At 41.0% G+C, this 27,959-nt stretch overlaps 1 protein-coding gene across 1 annotated transcript in view; it reads left to right on the top strand.

Annotated features, from left to right (window-relative positions):
• The window catches only part of ATG10 (autophagy related 10), a 218,283-nt gene extending 191,312 nt beyond the window's left edge, over window positions 1-26,971 (top strand). The window contains exons 6-8 of the mRNA XM_033923911.1: window positions 20,028-20,125; window positions 24,637-24,758; window positions 26,063-26,971. Coding sequence (XP_033779802.1) covers window positions 20,028-20,125; window positions 24,637-24,748 — 210 coding nt within the window. The 3' untranslated portion in view covers window positions 24,749-24,758; window positions 26,063-26,971. The remainder of the gene's footprint in view (window positions 1-20,027; window positions 20,126-24,636; window positions 24,759-26,062) is intronic.
• Window positions 26,972-27,959: the final 988 nt, after the last annotated feature.

Here is a 27,959-nt window from a genome sequence, read left to right as displayed (position 1 = left end):
ATACCACAACATGTAATTTACTTAAATCGTTGTAATGTAATTCTCTCGGTGATGTCCTGATCTCTTTTAACTGTAATCCGCTTAGAACCGCAAGGCACAGGCGGAATAGAAATCACAAATGTAATGTAATGTAATGTAAAAGAGGGGGTAATGTAGAAAAAAATGTTAGACTGTGTCACAACCCTAGCCGGGAAGCTAGATTGTCTCCTGATAGGGCCCCTCCTAACCCTAGCCTTACCTTAAATAGAGCTAACCAATGTGATAGGTTAGACATAAAACAAAAAGAAAGTTCTGATTTCCCATTCAAAACCCAGCTCACAAAACCCTGGGGAGGTGAGGAATCTGGAGGGAACAGCCTAGAACAGCCTCAGAGCAAATCCACCAGTTCAGCTAACCCACAGCTGCAGAGCTTAATTAGAAGCTCAGGGAAATCTCAGCCCAAGTTTCAGGCTGCCCTGCCCCCTCACAGAACAGGGCGTGGTCACCTCAGTGCTTTAGAGGCAGCACTGAGGAGAAACCGGTCAGTCTGCCCTGGGTCAGCTCAGGAAGGAGGTTCACAGGACTGCTCTCCTGAACCTCACCACTTGCAGGATGTGGAGATGGTGGATACAGCCCCTGTATCCGAAGCCAACCAGCTAGCTGAACCAGAGCCCATGGACTGCATGGAGACTAGCATGGATACAGAACCTTGTGCTATGGAGGAAAGCTAAGTACATTGGTTTTGCTTGGTTGTGCTTAAGTTTGTGAACTGTTTGAGTTTGTTTATTGGAACTCGTTTGCACCTGTGTGAAGCAGTGAGCAGTGCAGAGCTCACTGCAAGGTGCCTGTGACTGGAAACCTTTTTTTTTCCAGGTTTATTTTTGCTGGACTGTTTGGTTTATGTTTGTTTTTGAAAGTAAGAAAAGCTTCAATTTTGACTGTGTGCCTGGGATGGTAGTTTATTGGGGAAGAATCCACATAATATCCTTGGTTGGGATTGTGGGGCCATTTGTGGCATTCTGTGTTTCACAGAGTTTAAGTAGTGGATTCGGCTACTCCCCTCCCCCACCAACTACTGTTAAGTTGGTTGGGGCCAAGCCTGCTTCTATCTAGGCTTGGGCACAGCACTGTCTTTATTTAAAAGAAGCTTATTACTGCCTGTTTGCCAAAGGCAGAACTATTGGGATTGAACTCTTATACTTACCTGTGATACCTGCAAGAAAGGTGTGAGTTGTTTGTTTTTACAACTCAGTTTTATTTTTCCTTGTTTTCTTATGTTTATGAAAAGAATGGACTGAACCCTGTTCAGGATTGATAACCACAATAAAGTGGGGCTTTATTTTTACTTAAAACTGACTGTTTTGACCTGTTCATGCTTCTTTATTGAACTGAGGAACCAGCAGGACTTCCAGCCTTTTCTGGAAGCACGTACGACACAGGCTGTTCTGAGCGCTGACCGGCGTCCAGCATATACACGGGCACCGGCAACGCCACAACTGGGATAACAAAATGATAAAATATGAGGATCAATGAAGATCAGAGCCAATTGAGTTATGCTACTTGAATGGCAATCTACAACAAAAAAAATATTAATTGAAATATAAATATAAGAAGCATATAATTACACTGATTGTTCTTGAAGTTCTTGATTGTTCTTGAAGTTTGGTATATAATATGACCCTATATATAAGCCAACATCACTGAGATCAGAGAATTGTATGATGTTACATGTATAAAAAAGAGAAGAGGTAAAGTATGTAAAATTTACTTTTTTATAACTGGACCCACACTTTGGAATGAGATTTCTGGAGCAATACGATTGTGTAAAAATATACTACAATTTGGGAAACTGCTTAAAACACAATTTTTGGTTCATGCATTTGGTTGAAATGTTCAACTTAGACATTTAGGGCTCCTTTTACTAAGCTGCGATTGAGTTTTTAGCGCACACAGAATTGCCGCACGCGCTAAACCCGCGCTACACGGCTAGAACTAAAACCAGCTCAATGCTGATGTTAGTGTCTAGCGCACGCTAAAATCACTATTGCAGCTTAGTAAAAGGAGCCCTTAGATCAGGGGTGTCAAAGTCCCTCCTTGAGGGCCGCAATCCAGTCCAGTTTTCAGGATTTCCCCAGTGAATATGCATGAGATATATTTGCATACACTGTTTTCATTGTATGCTAATAGATCTCATGTATATTCATTGGGGAAATCCTGAAAACCCAACTGGATTGCGGCCCTCGAGGAGGGACTTTGACACCCCTGATCTAAGGGCTCCTTTTACTAAGCTGCAATAGCGGTTTTAGCGTGCGCTAGACACTAACATCAGCATTGAGCTGGTTTTAGTTCTAGCCGTGTAGCGCGGGTTTAGCGCGTGCGGCAATTCTGTGTGCGCTAAAAACTCAATCGCAGCTTAGTAAAAGGAGCCCTAAATGTCTAAGTTGAACATTTCAACCAAATGCATGAACCAAAAATTGTGTTTTAAGCAGTTTCCCAAATTGTAGTATATTTTTACACAATCGTATTGCTCCAGAAATCTCATTCCAAAGTGTGGGTCCAGTTATAAAAAAGTAGATTTTACATACTTTACCTCTTCTCTTTTTTATACATGTAACATCATACAATTCTCTGATCTCACCCCTGCCTTAGATGAATGTGAAATAAGAATGTTTAAAAAAATATGATTAAGAGATGACTTTCGCATGATAACTCTGTTGGTTCTGTTTATGTTTAGATAGTTGTCTTTTTTGTCCTATTTATGATTATGTATGTTTTTATTGTAAGCCGCTTAGGCTATTAGAAACATAGAAAATGACGGCAGAAAAGGGCCACAGCCCATCAAGTCTGCCCACTCTAATGTCCCCCCCCCCCTAATTTCTTCCATGAAGAGATCCCGCATGCTGATCCCATTTTTTTTTTTTTTTAAATCTGGTACGCTGCTGGCCTCAATTACCTGCAGTGGAAGATCATTCCAATGATCAACCACCCTTTCGGTGAAGAAATACTTCCTGGTGTCACTATGAAATTTCCCACCCCTGATTTTCAACGGATGCCCTCTTATTGCCGTAGGTCCTTTAAGAAAAAAGATATCTTCTTCTTCCTCGATACGGCCCGTGACATATTTGAACGTCTCAATCATGTCTCCCCTCTCTCTGCGTTCCTCGAGTGAGTATAGCTGCAACTTACCCAGCCATTCCTCATACGGGAGATCCTTGAGTCCTGAGACCATCCTGGTGGCCATTCGCTGAACCGACTTAACTCTCAGCACATCTTTTTGATAATGTGGCCTCCAGAATTGTACACAATATTCCAGATGAGGTCTCACCATGGATCTGTACTACGGCATTATAACTTCGGGCTTTCGGCTGATAAAAAACAAACAAATAAATAAATATTTGGATGTGTCTAAATATGGCTTGTAATAATAATAATAATAAATTTATTTATATACCATAACACCTCACGGTTCACTGCGGTTTACAGTAAGAGGTAAAAACAGTGCAAATTTACACCCCAAAGCACAGTACATTCTATATAAAATATAACATGAAAAAATTATTAACTAATCTAGATTATATATATTTATCAAACAGATAAGTTTTTAATGATCTTCTAAAGGCCTGGTAAGAAGAAGAATTTAAGAATAAACCATTAAAACATTTGTTCCAAAGTCCTGCCTGAAAGAATAGGGTTCTATTAAAAATCTTTTGTATATACAACCTTTTATTGAGGGGAAAACATAAGATTGTGTTTTGTGAAGAATGTCTGTTTTCTACTAGTTCAAAATGATCGAAAAGGTAACTTGGTATAAGATCATATAGGGCTCCTTATACGAAGGTGTGCTAGGGCCTTAACGCACGGAATAGTGCGCACTAAATTGCCACGCATGCTAGCCGCTACCGCCTCCTTTTGAGTAGGCGGTAGATTTTCGGCTAGCGCACACTATAGTACGTGCGCTAAAAACGCTAGCGCACCTTCATAAAAGGAGCCCATAATGTTTTATAACAAATACATGTAAATTTAAAAATTATTCTTGCCTCTACTGGAAGCTAGTGCAACTTTCAATGGTATGGTGTTACAAGTTCTAGGGGGGGGGGGGGGTTTAGATTGAAAATTAGATGCACAGCCAAATTTTAGATGATTCACATCCTCCTAATGATTTTTTGATAATAACCTAGATAAATGATGATACAATAGTCTAAAGTACTCAGAACCAAGGACTGCACAATCAAAGTAAAAATAAGATTAACTGTGTGAAGTTTCCATAGTGTGAAAAAAACTTTTCTTTACTAAAGCATTAAGTTGAGCATCGAACGATAAGTTTCGGTCAAGATATACCCCTAAGATTTTAATAACTGGACTGATAGGATAATTAATTCCATTCAATGTTAAATAATTTTCTTTAATCTTATTAGCTGGACTTGCCAAAAAAATCTTAATTTTATTAGAGTTTGATTTTAGTCTAAATTCTTTTGACCATTGCTCAACAGACATGGGGTCTTTTTAAGGTGCGCTAACCGATTTAGCACATGCTAAATGCTAAGGCACCCATAGAATAAAATAGATGTCAGCATTTAGCGCACGCTAAATTGGTTAGCGCGCCTTAATAAAAGGACCCTATAATTATGAATGATTAAAAAAGGTTGAGTATCCGATGTTAACGAAGAAATAGGGACTACAATAGTTATATTATCTGCATAACTACATAATTTCAAGCCTAGACTTGTTTGTTTATTGCCCAAGGATACCTAATAAACATTGAACAGTGAGGGAAAAAGTGGAGAACCCTGCGGAACTCCACTTATGTTACTCCAGGCATTAGAATACAATATTATTCATCATAAGAACATAAGAATTGGTGCTGCTGGGTCAGACCAGTGGTCCATCGTGCCCAGCAGTCCGCTCACGCGGCGGCCCTGAGTCTAGCCTTAGCTGCATAAAAATCCTTCAAACCATTGGAGAACACAACCTGAAATACCAATTGCATCTAAACACGAGATCAAATACACTGCTGAAATCAAATTGTAAGACCAATGCACTCCTACATATACTGAATAATTTGTGAAGATGATCCAGTAAAGAAGCTAAAACTGTTTCCATACTAAGGAGGGGATGAAAACCAGATTGGGAGTCATGTAAGATAGAAAATTGATCCAAATAATTCATCAATTCAATGTAATTTATAAAGTATCTGTAAGCACTTTATAAAATAGGCTTGCATGCAGGAGCAAAAATATGCACGCATCTACAAAATGGCTGGCCAGGATTATGCTGGGTTGGGCATACCATCTACTCCCAGTGCCTGGCCAAAAGAGGGACTCCAGCAGTATACTTCATTAAGAGAGCCTCCTCCCCAGATTTGGGAAGGGTGAACTAGGCCAGAGGTGCATTGTAAACAATGAAATGTTTCTGACTGTGTCTCCATGCTATGAAAAGTTGTGGCTTGGGAAGTTGTGATGGTATGTTTCCTTACATCCCATGTGCTGAGCCATTTGCAGCGCATCTGTCATTTTGCCCAACTCTACCTTGTGAGCCTTCCATCGGCAATATGTTGAAAGCACCGACCAGTGAATAAAACTGAGAGTTGTCACCCAGTAAAATTGAGAAGCCTCCCCCAGTAAAATATTGATGACAATATTTTACTGGGGGAGGATTCAGGAAGGTTCAACCATCTAGAACAGTAAATCAGTTCCTCCTAGGGGTCACTTAGTTTTACTTTGGTAAAGGCAGAGTTTTGGAGAGAGGGATTAAAAGTTTTAGCTCTGCATCAATTATGGGGAGGGGAGGGGGAAGGGGGCATTGAACCCATAGGGCCACTGGAGAATGGAGATCCTCCCCTGAGGAGGGGTTTCAGAGGTCCTCCAAATCAAGGGAGTAGATTCTTTAATTGTAATATACCACCATGGTCAGACCTACTTAGAGGTGCACAGTGAAGTGCTTGAGGAGATTGTTTGCTACAATAGCTGGACAGAAGCAGGTGATTCTGTGGATAGTTCAGAAATTACATAATGGAAGGGATCAGAGAGGGACTGTGGCTTGCTTTCTTTGCTGGGCAGGTTTTGTGGGATTTTGAGAAATTCATCCATTGAGCAAGAGTGCAATTCATTTTAAAACCTGAAATGTTTGTGATCCATTATATATGCATTAGGGAAATGTCAGGAAAACAGTTTGTTTTGTGATCCATGGTCACCCATACCTTGTATCTGTAAAAACTTTTGATATAATACATTATAAAAGGTTTCTGATTCTAGGCGTTTATAAAGTGTAAATTGTGGTGATGATGGTGGATTTAGAGCAGTGGTCTCAAACTCAAATCCTTTGCAGGGCCACATTTTGGATTTATAGGGATAGATTTTTTCACTCCATAAGACGTACTCTAGATTTAGAGTAGGAAAACCAGAAAAAAAACATTCTGAACCAAATTGTGTACTAATATATATCAGGCTCTGCAACCCGTCTCCCCTTCCCTGCCAAGCTGTTCTTTCAATTTTTCATATACACACAATACACACAGCAGATATAAATTATCAAAACTGACACATTATGATCACTAAATTGAAAATAAAATATTTTTTCTTACTTTTGTTGTATGGTAATTTCATGAGGTTCCTTCCTTCCTTCCTTTCTTCACTCAGGCCCAAGAATTGTCCCTTTCTATTCCCTCCCACCCATGTCCCAAGTTTGTGCCCTCTCCCACTCACTGCCTTCCAGCCTTTCTTCTTTGACCTACCTCCCTCCCATGTCCCGAGTTCGTGCCCCCTCACTGCCTTCTAGCCTTTGCCCCTCGTGTTCCCTCCCTCCCATGTCCCGAATTCATGCTTCCTTGCTCTCACTGCTTTCCAGCCTTTGTCCTCCGTCCTCCCTGCTGCGCCGGAAACTGCCTTCCTCCCACCCCTGCGCACTGAAACCTGCCTATCCTCTGTCGATTGCTCCTCCTCTGGCCCCGGTCCGCCACTGCTGTGCTGGAAACTGTCTTCCTCCCCCTGTGTGCTGGAACCTGCCTCTCCTCCGCCGATTCCTCCTCCTCTGGCCCCGGTTCGCTGCCGCTGCGCTGCAACTCAAATTAGGGAAGGGAAGGGACAGCGTGTCAGTTCTGACGTCAGGAGAAGGCTTGTGGGCCGGCCACGTGCAATCGCTGCACACTGGCCCTTCCCTTACGTTCTTTGAGTTGCAGCGCAGTGGCGAGCGGCAGGGAGCAGGAGCAGCGGCGGGTAGCAATCGGCCTGCGTACTCCCAACGAGTGGGTCATTTTAAAAAGGTACACCGGGGTGGTTGGGGGAATGGGAATGTCCCAAGTGATGATAATGGCTTCATTATCATCGGGTTATGATTTCAGTGCTTTTTCCAGTGCCACAATGCTGTATTGTGTACAAAGTTACCTTCGCTTCATAAGACGCACTGAAATTTCCACCCAATTTTGGGTGGAAAAAAAGTGCATCTTATGAAGCGAAAAATACGGTACTTGGAGGGCCTCAGAAAAAATAGTTAATATCTTATTAAAGAAATGACAATTTTGCATGAGGTAAAACTTTATAGTTTATAAATATTTCCTTTTGGCTAAGTCTTAATAATAATATTATAATTCATAGCTAAAGAGACATATGATCAAGAAACTGTTTTATTTTACTTTTGTGATTATGATAAACATACCAAGGGCCTCAAAATGGTACCTGGCGGGCCGCATGTGGTTCCCGGACTGCGAGTTTGAGACCACTGATATAGAGTGTGTGTGACTACTGGAAATTCTGAGGGAGAATTAATGCATAATTATAAGGTCACCTAATAATCCCCCTCTTTTACTAAGGCGCACTAACCAATTTAGCACGTGCAAACTGATTTAGCGTGCGCTAACAATTAGCACGCGCTAAATGCTAACGTGTCCATAGAATATAATGGGTGCATTAGCATTTAGCGCACTCTAATAGTTAGCACGCACTAAATCAGTTTGCGCGCCCTAAATCAGTTAGCGCGCCTTAGTAAAAGGACCCCAATGTGCCTAAAATTTAATTTCATGATGTGAAAACAGGTATACACAGAGTTTAAGTAGCCTCCCAAAACACCTAATCAGCTTGAATTAAAATATTAAATGTATAAATTATAAACCCCTAGAATCAGAAATGCTGTTTATTATTAAAAAGGCTTAAAATAGATGACCTTTTAGACTTCTCACGTAGGGTTTGATTTTATAACAGGGCAACTTTTTACAACTTTAGAAAATAAATATGCAAATGAATGTATTAACCTAATAAATTTGTGCATAGTGAGGATCAAGTGTAAATGTGAATGCCTAAATTTCCTGGTATTTTTATTTATTTAGGAGGTCTTTTACTAAGGCGTGCTAGCTGATTTAACGCGTGCTAAATGCTAATGTGTCCATAGAATATAATGAGCACATTAGCATTTAGTGCACGCTAAATTGGTTAGCGCGCCTTAATAAAAGGACCCCTTAGTGACACTTTACCAAATGTGAGCTGCAAGTGACTTACAGAATTTTCAAAGTGGAAGATTCCAAGTTTATTTAAAATTTGTTATTCCGCTTATTCGAGCTTCTAAGGAGGAGCACAATAAAAACAAGGGCAATAGTTTGTGACCGGCAAGCTCCAGGCAAGGTGTCTGGGTTTACCAGTGACAAGAAAACTCTTGTGAGCTGCAGCGGGCTGCACCAGGAAGTGATAATTCAGCATTCAGAATAAGGAACACCATCAAAAGTAATAGTCCCAGCTTCAATGAAATTAAGGCTTTTAATCTTTCAAAATAACCAAAAAGAAAATCAACGACTTATTTGTCAGGATCATTCAATTGAAGCCAAAGGGCTTCCCATGCACATAATGTTAGACAATAGTCTCTGGGTTGAGAAAACAAGAGAGTCCAAAATCAAATCACAAAAATCTCTCTTAAAAAGAGGTAAGTTTTCATTGAGTTTACAGTCCAGCCAGAGTCCACAATAAAAAGAAAAGAAAACTTTCAAAACAGAATAATAACTTCTGGACTGTGGTAACCCAGCTCCAAGTCAGTGTTACTATACTGGCTTCTTCAGCAGCTGAGTGCTGGTAAGACAGTGTGCTCCATGTGGTCTTCAATTGCCAGTAATTAGGCCCACTATCCCACCACGAAACATGGGGCAAACCCCACTGCCTCAGCGTACTACAGTTCACTTTCCCCACCGGGAAAGAACAATTAAACTTTCAAAAAGAAAACACAAACTGCAAAATAAAGTCCTTGCTTGGTTCCATAGCAGTGAAAATTCTCTCATTAGCAAGAGTTAGAATTATTCAGTTCTTGAAAACACAGCAGGCAAAATAAACTTGCAGTAATCTTAGCAAACCCTTAGATACTTGCTTTCATGAGACAAACTTCCATGGGAGCAATTTCAGGAACCAGCCCAGCACCAGTATCAGGGCTCATTTCCAGCTCCATGGCAAATGGTTCCTCCACAAGAGAGCCAGGTACTTCTTCACCAGCTTCTGAAAACTCCATGGACTCATGAGCTTGGCTGCTATCAGGAGCTCCGAGCCCTGAGCGCTGTGTCCTATCCTGCTGCTGTTCCTCCCCCTTCTGATTCTCCAGAAGCTTAGTCCTCAGAGATAGCAGCTTGCAGCCCCGCCCCCAACCCTCAGGTGAAAAGGATTTCCTGTTAATCACCTTGGGACACAGAGGGGGATGGGAACCTAGCCCTGCTGCTCTACTACGCCCTCTATAGGACATGTCCGGAAATTCAGCTTCTGGGTCATGAAATGATTCAAATGGAGGAATATGGGAAGGGCCTGAATTAGAACTGTGACCTGCACTAGGGACATTCCTAGCAGGCATAGTCCACTTATCACAACATAAAAATACTTCATATCAACAAGATAAGACTAGTAAACAGACAAAACAGTCATAATGAAACAATAGGAAAAAAGGAGAAGAAGGAAATTTCAGGATATTTGGGGACCATTAACAAAATATTGTAATGAATGAATATCATTTTTCCCCCCTTAAATATGCACATCCAAGGTGTGTGTGTGTGTGGGGGGGGGTATTTTGATTTTCCTATGAGTGCAAATAATGTGGAGGTGTCTTATATGTCTTCTTATGTTTGATGAAAGTCATTGAATATGGGGGTGGGAGGGTTATGGGATCTGAATTAAATTTTAATAGGATATTAAGTGATGTATTTAAATATATATTGATGTTATATGCTGTTGCACTTATTGTAAGTTTTAAAAATGAATAAAGAATATTAAAAAAAAGAAAAAGAAAAGAGTAACAAAAAAAGGGAAATACATAAGGGAGAGGAAACCTGTTAAGGATTAGGGGAATTGTTTACCATGCGTCCTTAATAGGACGGTTATAAATCATAAGCATCCTTGAATAGAAATGATTTTAATTTAGATTTAAAACGGGAAGCCAGTGTTCATTAATAAGTAACGGGGTCACATGATCACATTTCCTTGCTTTAGCTATTATTTTTATTGCTGTGTTCTATATTATTTGCAAGCGTCTAATTTCCTTTTGCATAATACCTTTGTATAACGCATTACAGTAATCAAGTTTTGAAATGACAAGTGAGTGTATAAGAATGTTTATTGAATTAGTATCGAAAAGCTTAGAAAGAGAACATATTGTGTGTAGTCCATAGAAATATTTTTGTATGACGGCACTAATCTGTTTATGGTGTGTTAACTTTTCATCAAAGATAACGCCTAGTAACTTGATAAATGTGGCTATTTTTAATGGTGAGGATTTGAGAAGTATTGGGCTTGCGAGTGAAATTCCTTCTTTATGAGGGAACAATATTATTTTAGTTTTTGCTATGTTAAGAGCTAACATATTAACACTTAACCAGTTGCTAATTTTCTCAATTTTTGGTTTATTTCGTGTATTTCTGCTTGATTGTCTGGATCGATGGGATGTAGTAACTGGATGTCATCTGGATGTTTTGAAAATTCACCATTATCCACACAAGGAAATGTTTACATACTATTGACACTGTTCCTGGTTTATAAAATTGCATGCAAAAGTTTGACTTGCATGGATGCATTGTTGACTATAGCTAGCTTTGAAATCTGGGCAGTGCACAAAATTCAGAAAGTCACAGCCAGTCAACAAAAAGTGTAAATAATTAAAATTTATATACAGCAATAAAATATAATTGCATGTGTCCTTGACTGTATAAAATAATGCATCACATGTATGAGCTGAACTACGACAAATCAGAGTTCTGTCATCAGGCTCAATTTAAATAAAATGTAGATTATGGGCTCCTTTTATCAAGCCGCGCTAGCGACTTTTAATCACGCGCTAACCCCCGTGCTGGTCAAAAAACTACTGCCTGCTCAAGGCAGGCATTAGCGGCTAGTGCGGCCAGTGTTTTAACGCATGCTATTACGCGCGTTAAAACGCTAGCGCGGCTTGATAAAAGGAGCCCTATAATTTTAAAAAATATTGTTTAAGGATTAGAAAAAATGTTACAAATATCAAAGGTCCTAAACAGTTGTGCTATGGTGCATTCAAATGATACGTTTGCTCACTATGGAATGGTATGGAATTACAGATTTACCTTGATGCAAGGGATGACATTTTGACAGACTTGGGAACCTTTTTTGGATCACACTCACCTCTGTGGCACACAGCTGGATCTTACACATCCCATAATACATTCATAGACTTGTTAAATGTTTTTTCTGATTTGATCGTTGAATTGGGGCAGCATCCCAGGGATACAGATGGGAGGAAAGGTGCTATTTGACACTGTTTGTATTAATTGTAAAGAAAGAAGACTTTCAAAGATTGAATATCTTGTCCTATTGTGCTTTTTTGATTCTGTCCCTTTGATACTGCATATGTGGAGAAACTGGGTCTCTTTTCCCTGGAGAAGAGGAGACTTAGAGGGGATATGATAGAGACTTATAAGATCATGAGGGGCATAGAGAGAGTAGAGAGGGACAGATTCTTCAAACTTTCAAAAAATAAAAGAACAAGAGGCCATTCGGAAAAGTTGAAAGGGGACAGATTCAATACAAATGCTAGGAAGTTCTTCTTTACCCAACATGTGGTGGACACTTGGAATGCGCTTCCAGAGGACGTTATAGGGCAGAATACAGTACTGGGATTTAAGAGAGGATTGGACATTTTCCTGCTGGAAAAGGGAATAGAAAGGTATAAATAGAGGATTACTGCTCAGGTCCTGGACCTGTTGGGCCGCCGCGTGAGCGGACTGCTGGGCAAGATGGACCTCAGGTCTGACCCAGCAGAGGCATTGCTTATGTTCTTATGTGTATTGGTTCAAGGTATTTTTGTGATTGTATGCAGTCCTATCTTCCAATAAAAATTATTTAAACATTAAAGGTCCTAATGCTAAAATGTGGAAACTATAAATACACAATGAAGCAAGTGTCTAGAGTTCTGAAATTTAGTAAAAGATAGCCTTGGTGTGCCCTTGCACAGGATTTTCCCATACACTGAGACCGTTTTTACTGCAACTGTAAAAATGGCCTTTTTATTGTTATTTTATTTTTTTGTAGTTTCTATTAATCGCCATGCATTAATATTGGTGGCTTGCATTAACAAAAAAACAGGAGACCGGAATAGCTTAGCTAGACTTCCTCACTGGAATGTCCTGCAGCCAGGGTTGTGGACACTGAGCTTCTCTGCCTTTCAGTTCCTATTGGGTCACTGAGGTCCTCTGTGCTTCAACCTAGTGGTCTTGTGTGAGAATATGAAGTATGCTCAGTTCTAAAGCTGCAGGAAGGTGTTAATATGCAAGTACAACCCTGAGTGCAGCAAGAATCTGTTCATATCTTTTCACCCTGGCTTTTGATTATCAGAATTCTCCAAAGAACAGCCAGGCATCCATTCCTCCTGCCCCTGATGGCTCCAAACTAACTCCATTGGCCATCGTATATAGATCTGGTGTACTTATTTGCAGTCCCTCCACTTCTATGGAGGTCGGGGCTTGGTAGTGATGGAGGATCCCTATTCCTTGTGTTTTATGACCTGGCATTTGACAGGCATTGCTTGAGGAACATGGGTTTCTTAGATTGTCATTTCTACTCTGCTCACGGTCTATATCTTTGGCCCATGTCCAATTCAGGAGAATCTTTTGAGCACTGCTATTTCTAATACAAGCTTTCCCTCTAGTAAACAGAAGTGCTTTAATTCTGGAGTTTTTGCAGAGGGACCTGGAGCAAGGCTTAACTCTTAAGTCTTTGAAGGTCCAGGTGGCTGCTCTTTTGTTTCTGGGGAAAAATCCATGGGTATTCCCGGGCAACACAGGCAGAAATTGTTCATTGTACACCTTTTGAGCCCTTGAAAACTATAATGTCGAAGTTAACAGGGTTTCCGATAAATAAAAATAAAAATATTCTATCTGCCCAAGATCAACAACCAAGTATAGTGCCATTCTTAATCTCCTTCTGGAATACACTCTTTCATCTCAGGATCCAATAGTATCTGCTGTCTATCTCAAATTGTAAACCACATAGGGGTTTAAAGTGGCAGGATGAGAGCCAGAGAAGCCAGAGTTCAAATCCCATTGATACTCCTTCTGATATTGAGCAATTTACTTAACTCTTCCTTACCTAACTTTAGGTTAAAAGGCATGGTTTGCCTTTTTGCAGATGATACCAAAATTTGTAACAGGAGTGGACACCCAGAGGGAGTGGAAAACATGAAAAAAGGAGCTGCATATTAGAAGCATGATGTTGGAGATCCAAAGGCAATGAAACAGAGTGACAAGACAGTAGCCATAGACAGAAGGATGCTAGGCTACATACAGTAGAGAGAGGCATAACCAGCAGAAGAAAGGAAGTGTTAATACCCTAGTTGGAGTATCTTGTTCCATTTTGGAGGCCATATTTTCTAAGGATGTAAAAAGACTTGAAGTAGTCCAGTGGAAAATGACAAAAATGGTATGGGGCTTGTGCCAAAGGGCATTTGAGAAGAGACTGGAAGACCATATACTAGGGGTATACTGGAGCCTGTAGACTAGGGGTATACTGAATATTGGTTTCAATTCAGCTCTGAATATGTTATTTGTATTTGGCCAAATAGTAATTTAAATTTGAATACATTGCATTATCATTTCTATACCGCATTGCGTTCCAGTTCTATGTGGTTTATAATTTGAAGAAACTGGGACATTCTCAGGAATTACAAATCAAAATTGTTCAATACAGATCATCTCTTATAAGAATTTATCAAATAGATACATTTTAAGGAGCTTTCTGAAATGTTTATAGGACACTGCACTAGTTATTACACTTCTCCCTCCGTATTCGCTGTGATAGGGGATTAACAGAGCTGCAAATACAGAAAAACTGCGAATAATTTTTTCATATGTTATTCACTATTTTCTATTAAAAACCATTGTGAATAGGGTGAAACTGCAAATAACATGGTGGGAGACTTGGCCTGTTCCTGAAGGAGAAGAAAAACATGGTGAAGAAAGTGCTGTGAATCAGCGATTTTCTCTGTAAGCACTTGAAATCAGCAATTTCTCTATGAAGTTTAAGTTTAAGTTTTAAGTTTTATTAGGATTTTATATACTGCCTATCAAGGTTTTTTTCTAAGCGGTTTTACAATCAGGTACTCAAGCATTTTCCCTATCTGTCCCGGTGGGCTCACAATCTATCTAACGTACCTGGGGCTATGGAGGATTAAGTGACTTGCCCAGGGTCACAAGGAGCTGATGTAATTTGGGGGGAGGAGCCAGTTAGCTAAAAACAGTGAATAATCGAAACCGCGATTGCTGAAACAGCGAATACGGAGGGAGAAGTGTAACTGGCTTAATTCTCTTTCTCTAACTGCTGCCTGAAAAGAAAATAATCTGTTAAAGTATCTGGGACTCTAATGTGCTAAATCTTACTGAATAATCACTTGATCTCTGATTTCTCATTACTTCTTTTATTATTTGTTATGTTAAAGTTCAATGCCCATTATTCATATTTAGTGTTTGTATTTGGCAAAAAAAGAGTAAATATTCATTTTTGGCTGAACAGTGAAGTATGCCTTTTGGTACTGCTCTAATGCATTGTTCTTCAACCTTTTTACACCTATGGACCGGCAGAAATAAAATAATTATTTTGTGGACCGGCGGTTGAAGAACACTGGGCTAAGTCGTGGGCCAGACCCCGCTCATCTCTACCCAATCTCCACCCCAGCGCCCGCCCCCATAATAGTACTAATTGTAACACTATATTTTCCATTCATTTTTCACAGATACACAATATAATCTTATTAACAACACATAATGGTTAACCACAAAATTAAACTACACAAAGCACACTGACAGCAGATGTAAATTCTCAAAATTGACATAATTCAATCACTAAATTCAAAAATGAAATCATATCCCCCTACCTTTGTTGTCTTCCTCCCTCCATGCTATGCCTTACCTTCTGGCCTGCTCCCGCCTGGCCATTTTATGCCGCCCCCCAATGTTATCTTCAGGCCGGTTCCCTCTTCCTCACTGATGCAGTTCACAAAGCTGCGGGTAGCGGCTCCTTGCACGTCCCGTGCCTCATCTGGAAGCCTTACCTCTGATGTTGCAACATCAGAGAGAAGGCTTCTGGTTCGCAGGACGCGCGTAGGAGCCACTGCCCGTGGCTTTGTGCACTGAATCAGTGAGAAAGAGGGAGCTGGCTCAAAGATATTGCCGCGTCAGTCGCACCGTGGACCGGCGGTTGAAGAACACTGATTTGAGCCTGATGCATGTGCTGACCCTGTGGACCGGCAGGAAATTTCTGTGGACCGACACCGGTCCACGGACCAGTGGTTGAAGAACAGTGCTCTAATGTATACCCTAGAGCAGTGTTTCTCAACTCGGTCCTGGAGTACCCCTTTGCCAGTCAGGTTTTCAGGATATCCAAAATGAACATGCATAAACTTGATTTGCATCTACTGCCTCTATTATATGCAAAGTTCTTTCATGCATATTCATTGTGGATATCCTGAAAACCTGACTGGCAAGGGGGTACTCCAAGACCGAGTTGATAAACATTGCCATAGGGGAAAGAAGGGATAGCGGAGATATGATGCAGTTATTTAATACTTGAAATATATTAATATGGAAACAAATATTTTCCAGAAAAGGAGAAATGGTAAAACTAGATGACATACGTTGAAGTTGTGGGGTGTGTGTGTAGAAATGTATATGATATGAGCAGGTGGAGGTATGGCTGGCCAGGACAGCCAGTTCAAGGGTTTGTACAGCTTGCTAATTGTCATGATTGCTGATGGTACATCTGAACGTGTCATTATCTCAAGAGGAGGCAGTAAGTGCAGCTGTGCTATTGGCAGTCCAGTGGTGCAATGAGCTGACATTGGAGATGCAGCAGTGTCCCCCTCCTCACAATGCAACCCCCCCTATCTAATCCCCTTCTACATGTATCTTAGGGGTCCTCCTGTCCCCCATTCCACTTGATCTCATCTTGCTCCACTACAGCTCCCCCATTTGATCCTTCCGCACATCCTGGGGTCCTCCAAAGACCCTCCTTTGAAGCTCCGATCCTCTCTGTGCACAACCAAGTTTATTAAAATCTTACTATTCCACTCCAATGGGAACCCTCTTGGGCGGCTTACAATCTAAACTTTTATCAGTATTAACAGTAAAGCAGTTTAAACAAAACACATATACAAGAATCCACCTGTTATAATTTTCTATGCTCGCCCCTCTCCTAGTTGTATGTTCCCTTTGCAAATGCTAATAAAGACATTTCAAAAAAGAAAAAGAATCCAGGGTAAAAATTGAAATACAATTATCTCTTAGCCACAACTTGAAACTAAGGGCTCTTTTTATTAAACTATGGCACCGATTCCTAAGCAGCAAATGCCATGAAACCCATTCAGTTCCTATGGGCTTCATCACATTTGCCACACTGGGAATCGCTACAACAGCTTTGTAAAAAGAGCCCTAAGTGCAAGGCTGCATTAAGGGCTAACAGTTGTCTATAAATAGATTATTTTGGTATCTACAAAATTCATACAGAAATGATGAGAGAATGATCCACAGTTTTAAAGTCTGAAATTTGTTAAATAATAATTTAAAAAAATTGCAGCAGACAAAACTGAATGAAGCTTTGCAAATGCCTTTTTAGAAATGCTTATTATATGCTCCATAAAATTAATATGAAAAATAAAAATAACATCTAAATTTCAGGTGCTTTGCTTCAAAGTAGGACATAATCATCAATCATGGCAGGAGTTTAAAAAAAAAAATAGGGTTTATACGCAACCATGAGGCTTCTGTTTTCTCTGGATTTGTCTTTAATAAAATTATCTTCATCCAGGTCTTCAAATTTAAGCTTAGCTTATTAGCATATTCTGCATAATAAGAGCCCAGAGGACAAAAAAGTTGAATGAGCTTCAGAGTGAATGTTCTAATAATAGTCCTTAATGGCTGTAGAAAACCGTTAAATGATTGCTGAGGAGTAGGAGGCATATTATTCCAGAACTGTTGCTGAGGACTACCTTCTAAGAGACATGTTAATACTGACACCCCCTGGGCTTGTTTTTAAGTGGATCCGCAACAGTCTCAGAGCTCTCAAGAGTGTTCCATTGTCAAATAGAGGGAATACTCTATTTTAATACTCACAGACTGATATACAGTATAATCCAAAACTCTTATTCATAAAGTATACTTGGATGAATTTAAATAAATTACTTTTGTGCTCATAGATCAGCATTCTTTTTCTCATTTTTTATGTTGAAATATAGGGAATAGTCAACATCAAATTAACCCTCAGACCATCTATAGGGAGCTTTAACCAGGATGTCCACATCCATAACAGTAATGACCCCATTCTGTATGTCATGTGACATTTATTCCATATTGTCATTCATTCCTTAACGCAAGAAAGACATAATTTCTTAAACTGCCTCCTCACCTCATCATGTGCAACAAAAAAAATATGAGTCCATCTTCAAATCCCAATACTTACGTCAAATATCCTCCTATTACAGCTTCAGAAGAATTTTAAAGACTTATTTTTTCTCCTCATAATGACTGATTTCTACCCAATTTTCTCTCTAGACTCTAATTGCTAATGTAATAACTGATTCCAATCTTATTGTAAGCTGCATTGATTTCTTGTTGAAAATTGCAAGAAATAGGAAACTATATGGTATGGTATGGCAAGGAAAAAAATGCCCATAAAAGGAGGGGAACTACAAAATCTTGGATAACATAGTGGATGGGGGAGGGAGGAATATACATAAGGAGGGAAGCTGTGCTGCTAAGACCTGTATCCAGTACATCCAGAAATAGGGTTGGAAAAGAGGCTAATAAAGAGCATCAGCAAAAATAAAGGATTTAAGGCAGTGGTTCCCAACCCTGTCCTGGAGGACTCCTAGGCCAGTCGGGTTTTCAGGATAGTCCTAATGAAAATGCATGGAACAGATTTGCATGCCTGGCACCTTCATTATATGTAGATCTCTCTCATGCATATTCATTAGGGCTATCCTGAAAACCCGACTGACCTGGGGGTCCTCCAGGACAGGGTTGGGAACCAAAGATTTAAGGTTTGTCTTAAAGTGCTGAAAAGAAGACTGTAGTCTGAGATGCTGGGGAAACATATTCCAAAGCTCTGGGCCTTGAATAAAAAATATCAGTCGCCAAGTGCTGACATAAACGATTCTATTTAGATGAGCTGAGTGACCAAGGAGGTGAATAAGGTTTTAGGAAGTGCAACAAAAATAATGTTTCACTAGAGCTACAGATTTTATATACCATAGTCTGTTATTGAGAAAGACATGGGGGAGCATTGCTACTCTTTGGATTTTTGCCAGATTCTAGTGACCTGGATTGACCACAGTGAGGACGGACTTCTGGGCTTGATGGACCATTGGTCTGACCCAGTAAGTCTATTCTTATGCTCTTAACCAATGAAAAGCTTTCAGAAATGGGGTCACATGATTGTAATATAAACAGCAGAGGAAAAATATTAATTAAAAGGCTAATTGAAATGGCGAGGCTTGAATTAGTTTGTTAGACTTTGGGAAAGAGGGTTTAGAATGAATGCCTTGGGGTAAAGAGTTTCCACAATTGTGAGTGCAGATTGGAAAAGGCAGTGTTCCTAGTGATTTCAAGAATCATACATGAGGGTGGGGAAAGACAAATAGGCAGACTGTGAGGAGCGATGAATGTGAGGGCGTATTATATAGAGATTACTTAGAGAGGTTTTCAATATTTTTATTGGTTAATATCAAGCATTTCAAAGGCTACTTGGCTTAGAAAGCTGTATGTACAGTAAACTCTGTTATCTGTCACCCATGCAGATTGGTAGATGCCGGATGACTAGTTTCTGGCTGCTTGAGAGTTACTCTAAAAATGGTTTTGTCTCCCTTCCCATGTCACTATCTTTCTCTTCCTATCAACCCCCCCCCCCCCTCCATTTGTAGGTCCAGCATCTGTTTCTCCCTTCCCACCCTCCTTTCTTGTCTAGGTCACTTTCTCTCCCCTCCCTCCCCCCCTCCACTTGTAGGTCAAGCATCCATCCATCTCCCCTATCCTTTATTCTGCCTGCTGGACCTTCTGGACCCTCCTTCCCCAAACACTTTTGGTGCACTTCCCCCACTGCCCCCAGGTCTGCCCTCCCTCCGCGGGGGTCTGGCCTCCTGGACTCTCCTCACTTACCTGAAGCAGTTCTGACCTGCCAAGCCCCCTCCCTCACCTGAAGCAGCTGCTGCAGCTAGTCAGCAGAGGCAGTGCTGTAAACAGGCTGCTCGCAGCCAGCCCCGGCTGGGCCTTTGCTTTGCCGTATCACTTCCGACACAGCAGAGGAAAGGCCCTGTTTAAAGCGCTACCTCTGCTAACTGGCTGCCGCTGCTGCTTCAGGGGCTGGAGGAAGGGACGGAGGGGAGGTTGTGTGGTTAGGACCGCTGCTGCTTCTGGGGCTGGTTGGGTAAGAGTGCCAGTTGCTTGAGTGCAGGATAATCGTGATTCTATTATACTATATATGCCTCTGGTGTTACATGCCTATTCTCCTGGAATTTTATAAAGATATTTCTTGGTGTGCCATTTGTCAAATCATTTCGGTAACTAACAGTTTGGTTTTTAATTCTTGCAGGAACACCCACTGCATGGTCAACCATATTTTGTACTTCACCCCTGCCGGACAAATGAATTCATGTCTTCCATATTATCCAGTTCAAACAATGATAAAAGGTGAGGGATAATCTAATCTATGCACTATGCTCTATATATCATTACAACTCTTAAAGCTTTGCTTATACCTGAAAGTGTCAGTATAATGGCTGTAATCTTGTTCCTTATTGGGCTTGAACAACCAAACCTGGGCCTTTTGTTCTTGGCAACCTGAACTCTATAATTAAGAAGTTGTGGGGGAATATGGAAATAGATTGCCACTTGGCTGGAATACGTGGATCATTTAGCCCATTTGTTCTGTGAGCTGATATTATAAGTAGCTGCTTCAGCAGAAAATTTGTTTTCGAAAGCATTTCATTTTTTTAGGAAACTAAATTTATGGACTGTTGCTTTTCAATATTCTGTTTTATGGTTACATTTATATTGAAGAACTCGATTGAGGTTATAAACAAAAACACATTGTTCTGTTTGTCATCCATTAAAATAATTTTTTTATAGAGAAGTAGCTTCAGTTAACTTTCAACTCCTGTGGAACCAAATTACTACTTTCATATAGAAAAAGTAGATATGACTAAAATAAATTATTAGATGAGATTATTGATAGATTGCCGTTCTGTGGTACATATTACATACAATTTTGGATAATGTAGCAATAGATTCCTCTTATAACAAGAAGAAAGGGGGTGGGATACACAGATTAACCCAGAATGATGATTCTTTCGATCATTTTTTTTTTTTTTTTTTACAATAAAAACATAGAAGGATCAATGGACTAGTGGTTAACAGGTACATATATGGTTGATAGCACATGCATTCAGTAAGCAATATTTACTAATCCCTATATACAGGTTGCAATTGAAAGTGTTTAGTATATATGTGATTAAATACAAATTAAACATGTTCTAGGGATGCGCATAGGCAAAAATATTTCATTTTTAGACTTGATGAATTAACTGCCTCATCACCTTTATCTATCCCTCCACCACCTTTCACAGAGCTGCAATAGAATATGCAGTCAGCCTAGAATATAGATGAGATTGTATTATTTAAACCAGTATAATTGATTATTTTCTCCACTTACTGATGGAGACAATAACTCTTGAAAGCTTGTCAAAATACATTTAGTCCAATAAAATACATCACCTTTGTTTCCACTGAAATTTTTCCCAAATTTTGGGTGTTTCTTCAAATTTTTTTCATACATTCTTTTAATTAAACTTTTTTAATGAATGCAATTTGATTGTAATGTGTTAATTCATAGGTTAACATGTTAAAACTCAACTTTTAGCAAGGTTGCCCAAATTTATGTACAAAAATGTGAGTGCACTGCAAACCCAATATGTGCATGCAGCTTAATTGGTTAACAAGCCAGTTAATGGCAGAAATCAATCGCTAACAATTTATTGACTTTAATTGACAACAATTAGGATATGCAAGCACAATTGCCTATGCACAATTCTATAAAGCACTGCATTTGAATTATGTCCTGTGCAACCCAAAAGGGGGTGTGGCCATGGGAGAGACATAGGTGGATCAAGGACATTTCCGTAAATTACATGCAATGTTACAGAATTTTGGGGAGGAGGAAGCAACACAACAAAGAAAAATGGGGAGACCCAATGATCCACAGTGAAAACAAGCCACCGATGAAAACAAAAACTGTGGATATAATTTATTAAACACTGACATATAAAACCATGAAAATTCAATTAAAAAAGTACAATGATAAAAATCCAACCGGACCTACACGGTCCATATTTCGGCGAACACGCCTTCCTTAGGGGTCCAATGGTTTGCAACCTCACATATAAAGAATTGGACTGAAAGCAGTCTATTGTCTTTAAACATGTGAGCAAAGAACACCGTGGACAAGCTGAAGTGGCAAAAAAATGCTTTGGGAGGAGGAAGCAAGCCAGGATTTATGCGGGCATAAGTTCTAGCATCTTATTTTAGTCACAGGAATCAGCACACACTCGATTCTATAAAGAGCACTCATCACAGATTGCCCTTTATAGAATAACTCTCAGAGTTTATTTTTCCGGCGTCCAAATTTGGGTGCCATTTACCGAATCTAGCCTTAAATCAATTATGCATGCATGACAGATTTTAAGATATGTTAGAACTCAAACAGAAATATGAACTTATATTGGAAGAAAACAGAGAGCTTAAGACAAGGCTTGCTGAGTATGACCCATCTACAGAAGACAAGCACGCTGAGTAAGGCTGCCTCCTAGAACATCTCGCTTAATGAAACACTTCACCTGACCCTGTACAGCTGTATGTGTTGTATATTGTGTAATAACTGTTTCTTTTGCTTTGGGGCGTAAATAAATAGTGGGGAATTTTGATGCAATACAAAAAAAGATATGTTAGTGAACTAACCCCTCCTTTTACTAAGCTCAACAGTACGGGCCAGCAGAGTAAATGCTCTGATGTACATAGGAATTGAATGAGCGTTGGAGCATTTGCCGCATAGCATTCAGCTGCGCAACTTAGTAGAAGGAGGCCTAAATGTACTCCAATAAATTCAAATCTTGAAAATATCATATAAGCTAAGGGGTTCATAATCAAAAAAAAAAAATGTCTAAAAAGTGTCCAAAATGGCTACTTGGACAATCAAAAAGCCTGATCGTCCAAGTACCCATAAAAAAAGCTGGTTTTTAGACGTATCTAAAACCAGCTTAGGCCTTTCCGCTGCCTCTAAATGCACAGAGAGAAAAGAGGTGTGTTTAGAGGAGGGGAAAGGGCGGGCGGTGGGCGGGAAGTGGGCTGACCTACCCCTAGGCGTGCAGCAGGTATAACCAAAACCTTAGGCAGGTTGCCTAGTCGGCATTTATACGTTTTTGACTTAGAACAAGTCAAAACAGGTCTGTGCCGAAAAAGGGGCCGCTGAGCTGATCGTGGCTGCTGCGATCAGCTCAGCGGCCCCAGCAACCTGCCTACCCCTCCACCGCAAGCATCGCGGCAAGAGAGATGCCTCATCTCCCCTACCGCGATGCCATCACTCCTCTACCCGAACTGCCGCGACCCGCGGCAAGAGAGATGCCCTGTCTCTCCTGCCGCGAGTCGCGGCAATTCGAGTAGAGGAGTGATGGCATCGCGGTAGGGGAGATGAGGCATCTCTCCTGCCGCGATACATCACCCCCCCACACACACACATAACATCGGGGCAAGAGGGAGCCTAAGCCCTCCTGCCCCGGGCACCCGCGGCACCCCCGACAATATCGGGGCAAGAGGGAGCCCAAGCCCTCTTGCCCTGGCGATCATGCCCCCCCCCACCGAGTACGATCGGGCCAGGAGGGAGCCCAAGCCCTCCTGGCCCCGGCAACCCCCCGACTAGATCTGGCCAGGAGGAAGCCCAAGCCCTCTTGGTCCCGGAGACCTCCCCCCCCGACTCGATCTGGCCAGGAGAGAGCCCAAGCCCTCCTGGCCTTGGCGACCCCCTACCCCCCACCCCCACTACAATACGGGCAGGAGGGATACCCAGGCCCTCCTGCACTCGACACAACCCCCCTCCCCCCAACGACCGCCCACCCAGAACCCCCAATCGCCCCCCCCCCCGCCAACCTGCGACCCGCCCGGCCGAACCCCCCACCCCCCACCCCCCTTCCCCATACCTTCAACGTTGGCCGGATGGATGGGTGCCAAGCCCACCCGTCCGGCAGGCCAGCCGGCTCCAGAATGGGGCCGGATTGGCCCAGGCATCTGAAACCCCGCCCACAGGTGGGGCCTAAGGCACCTGGGCCAATCCACCTAGGCCTAAACCACCTCCAGAATCCCCTAGACCCACCTATCTACCACCCCAATAGCCCATATGGCTGCAGGAGCCATTTATATGCCAGTAAAAAAGGGTTTTGGGGTGTATAGGGCAGTGCACATGTTTCAGTATCAATGCAGTGATTACAGGGGCTTATGGGCATGTGTCCTCCTCTCTATGGGTGCCTAACCCACCCCTAAGATGACTTAAGCTGCCTCTGGGCTGGACGACTAGGCTTTCCTATGCCAGGCAGCCAGGTGATGATGGTCTGGAGGCTGAAATTTAAAGTTGTGAATAAAATTTTTATGGGGGTTGGGGACGGTTGGTGATCACTGGAGTAGTGTGTGTGGGGGTCTGTGTTATGTGTTTGCAGTGCTTATCTGGTGAGTTTAGGTGGTTTTTTGTGACTTAGACCATGTTTTACATGGTCTAAGTCACAACGTCCAAGTCTAAGCCGGCCCACATCCCGCCCAACTCCCGCCCTCGACACACCTCCCGAAACGCTCCGTTTAGCTTTGGAGTTGAGTGGCGCTATGAAGGCCTAGGTCGTTTTTAAATACGTCCAAAACCCGGTTTTATTATCGGCGCTTGGACGTTTTTGAGAAATGTTCGTCCAAGTGCCGACTTAGGCCGGTTTTTGGACATTATTCTCTTTTGATTATGAGCCCCTTAAAATCAATTAGCACAAAACCGATTTCTTTTTAGATCTCTAATTTATCAAGTCACTAGGACTTGAGCATGAGTCGATGGCACCTAACATAATTTTACTTGCTTGTACACTTTCCTTTCTTGGGTCTTTTTTTCTTCCTTTTAGATATGTCAATTACGTTACATCATGGCTGAGTGTAGTGGGACCCGCTGTGGGGCTAAATCTGCCTCTAAGTTATGGAATAGTAACATCTGGGTGTAGTACCAGTGCACATTGAGAAGAACAAGGTATTTATATGTTTCTAATATGTTATTATATAGTTATTTAGGGTACAGGTATGGGTAATGTGACCATATGTCCCGTTTTGAACGGGACTATCCCATTTTTAGATAGATAGTCCCGTCCCCAAGCACAGCTTCGGGATGCCGAAATGTCCCATTTTCAGAAAGAGATCAGCCCCCTAGAGTCTAGTGGGTTGCTCTCTTTCTGAAAACAGGACATTACGGTGCCCCAATGCTTTGCTGTGCTGTGCTGTGCTGAAGGTGCAAGTCCATTGCGGAGCCTGGGCTCTTTCCCTGTGACGCCGATGCAGCAACAGGGCCAGGCGCGTGCAGCGACACATACTTTATAAACATCAGACATAAATCACAACTCTAACTGGAGTCCAACTATGAACGTTCCTGTATGTGGATCACCTAAACGCACATGCCTTCTTATCACTGGTATAATTTTATGTAGGTATTTATAAAAGCCCATTTACACGTGTGAAAATGTCTTGACATACAAAAGAACGTTTATAAAATGGGTCTGAAAAAAAAGTACCTGCAGAAATTTTCACCTGCCCTTTTTTTTTACAAATAAATTTTTATATGGAAAATGTACGACAACCTACTAGCAACACATGCAGCTAAATTGGACCCCTCCATCACCAACCTACTGACAGCTTCAACTGACCTCAAAGCTTTTCGAAAAGAAATCAAAACCATACTATTCAAGAAATACATTCTAATTTCCTAACCCCACTCCTCTCCCCTCTCTCCCCTTCTTAGGATCCTCCCTTCAACATGTGATTTAGACCTAACGCCTTTAACTGTATTCCTCTTCCTGAAAACGTCCAGCTATCGTTTAGATGTATTAGGCCCTACGTCGTTAATTGTATTCCTATTCCTGGAAATGTCCAGTTATCTTTTTGTTGTAATCCGCTTAGAACTGCAAGGTACAGGCGGAATAGAAGTCATTAATGTAATGTAATGTAATGTAAAATAACATGCATAGTGTGAAAATGCAAAATTATGTTAATTGTTGCCTTTCCTAACTAATCCCTCCTCCAGAAATACCTCGGAATAATGCCAGTAAAAGTATGCACATTTTGCCCACAGTAAATGCACTTACAGGGACAGGAACAGCCATTTTCAAAAGCCAAGCAACTTGCTTTTGAAAATTGCCCTCCTTGTGCCAGCACTTGGATATCCTGGAAGATTCATCTGGTCTGCTTATCTTATTACAGTTTTGTGATCAGTTGTAATGTGCAGATTCATTTTTTGGGACTTTCACCTCACATCTTGTATTTTGTTTGGCTTGTTCTCTCCAGGTACCTGAGAAGGATCTCAGAGATTGATTAACTTTAATGCCAGGGCAACAGTGACTTCAACTGAAAGCAGCCTGAGCAGCAATCTGGTGTGCAGGAGCCTTAAAATTCTAGACTTAGACTCAGTCTTACAGAAGTTTTATGTAACCATTTAGGAGAGCATCGTTTTTGATATGTATTGCTCTTTCCCTCTCCTGGCAAAGGAAGATCTCCTGGATAGTTCACTCTTGTTGAATTATAGTCAAGAAGGCAGACTGACTTCAGTATAAAGCACATAAACTTAGGACCCTGTTTATTAACCATTTTCCTATAGAAAAAAAATGGGTTGATGGAGGGAGGACTTTTTAGTAAATAAGGCTGCTTAATGCAAAAGCAAGCTGAATCTGTTGCCACCAACTCATGTTTGTGATTGTACCATGCAGCTCAAGGTGATTCCACAGACATTTATTTTTCATTTTTATCCCCTAGAAATGTATGTTACTTTTGTTTTTCTCCTTTCTTCCTGTGAGGATTTCACTCATTTATGAATAAGAAAACTTGCCATACTTTGAATATATGAACTTTCTGCACTGTTGTATAGTACAAGCAGCAATTTCTCAGTGAGGATGTCTAATCATGGTGCACAGATTTGTCACTGTGGTTAAAAAAAAATCTTATGATAGGTTGTTTAAGTTGAGGAAAAAATACATATTTCTTAGGATTTCCCCTAGTTTAGACTTTCATTATGTAAAACACTAATAATAAATGCTGAATGTTAAATGATGGTTGGCCAAAAAATTGATATGTAGCTATCCTATCAGTTAATTTCACGCTTATCTGTGAAATGAAAGTTCTTGAAGTGCTATAAATACGCAGGTTGTAATCATGTTTTATGTTATCTGGAAAAAATGAGCAGATAAACAACGTTGTTCAGTTATGTCTACAGTATTCTGTTTTGAAAATGTGGAGGGACATTTTTGATAGCAAATGGTTGGATGTTTTGGGCAAGACGTCCACAAACCCAATGACCAATGTAGACGTTTTGGTTCTTAGGACGTCTACCATTTTTGGCCATTTTCAAAAATAAAAACATCCATGTGAAAAACGCACAAAAGCAACTACCTTGTCTGATCATGTCAGGAAATCCCCATCAGCTGAGCCGGCAGGAATCCTCTCTTCAACCATTCCTTTTAAATTCCACCAGTTGAACTCATTCTTCTTTCTCTTTGCTAATTCCACATATTTTATTTTTATACACTATTCTTCACCATCCTACCTCTCTGTCTCCTAACCCTGTTGTCCTTCCCAGCCTTCACTCTCTCTCTTTTTTTAACTTTCACATACCTACCAACATTCCATTTCCCAGTGCCATTCCCCTACCAGTCCAGCCCCACACATCTCATTCCTTCTATTCCCACTGCTCCAGGCTCCCTCTCCCTCTCTAAATTTCACCACCTTTGTCCCCATTTTTCATCCTCTGTATTAACCCTCACAATCTTCATTTACTTTCTCCTGCCTATCACCCTCTTATCAGCTCAAATTCCTTCCCTCTCAGTCTCCTCCCTATTGTCAGTCCTTTTTCCTGCCATCCTGGATCCATTTTCAATCTTAAACCACTCTGAATCTCCCTTCATCATACCCTCATCTCTCTGTCTCTTGCCTCTTCAGATTTGGTATGCTCCACTGTGCTCTCTGCCCAAAATGTGGTTCTCTTTCCAACTGTATCTTCCCAGCCCCAATCTATTCTCCCTTTTCCTGTTGTCATCTCCATCCTGGTCCTCTCCCTCTGTCCTGAATGTCCTTTCTGACTTCACCCTTCCCCATCTCACTTTCTCTTTCCTACTTCATCCTATTCCACCTCATTCTATGTATACTCTTCCTCTTTCTGCCCTCCATCCCATCCCTTGTTTAGTCTCACCAT

Source organism: Geotrypetes seraphini, chromosome 1, assembly GCF_902459505.1.
Source record: "Geotrypetes seraphini chromosome 1, aGeoSer1.1, whole genome shotgun sequence".
Classification (NCBI taxonomy): domain Eukaryota; kingdom Metazoa; phylum Chordata; class Amphibia; order Gymnophiona; family Dermophiidae; genus Geotrypetes; species Geotrypetes seraphini.
This window is presented reverse-complemented; position numbering and strand designations above follow the sequence as displayed.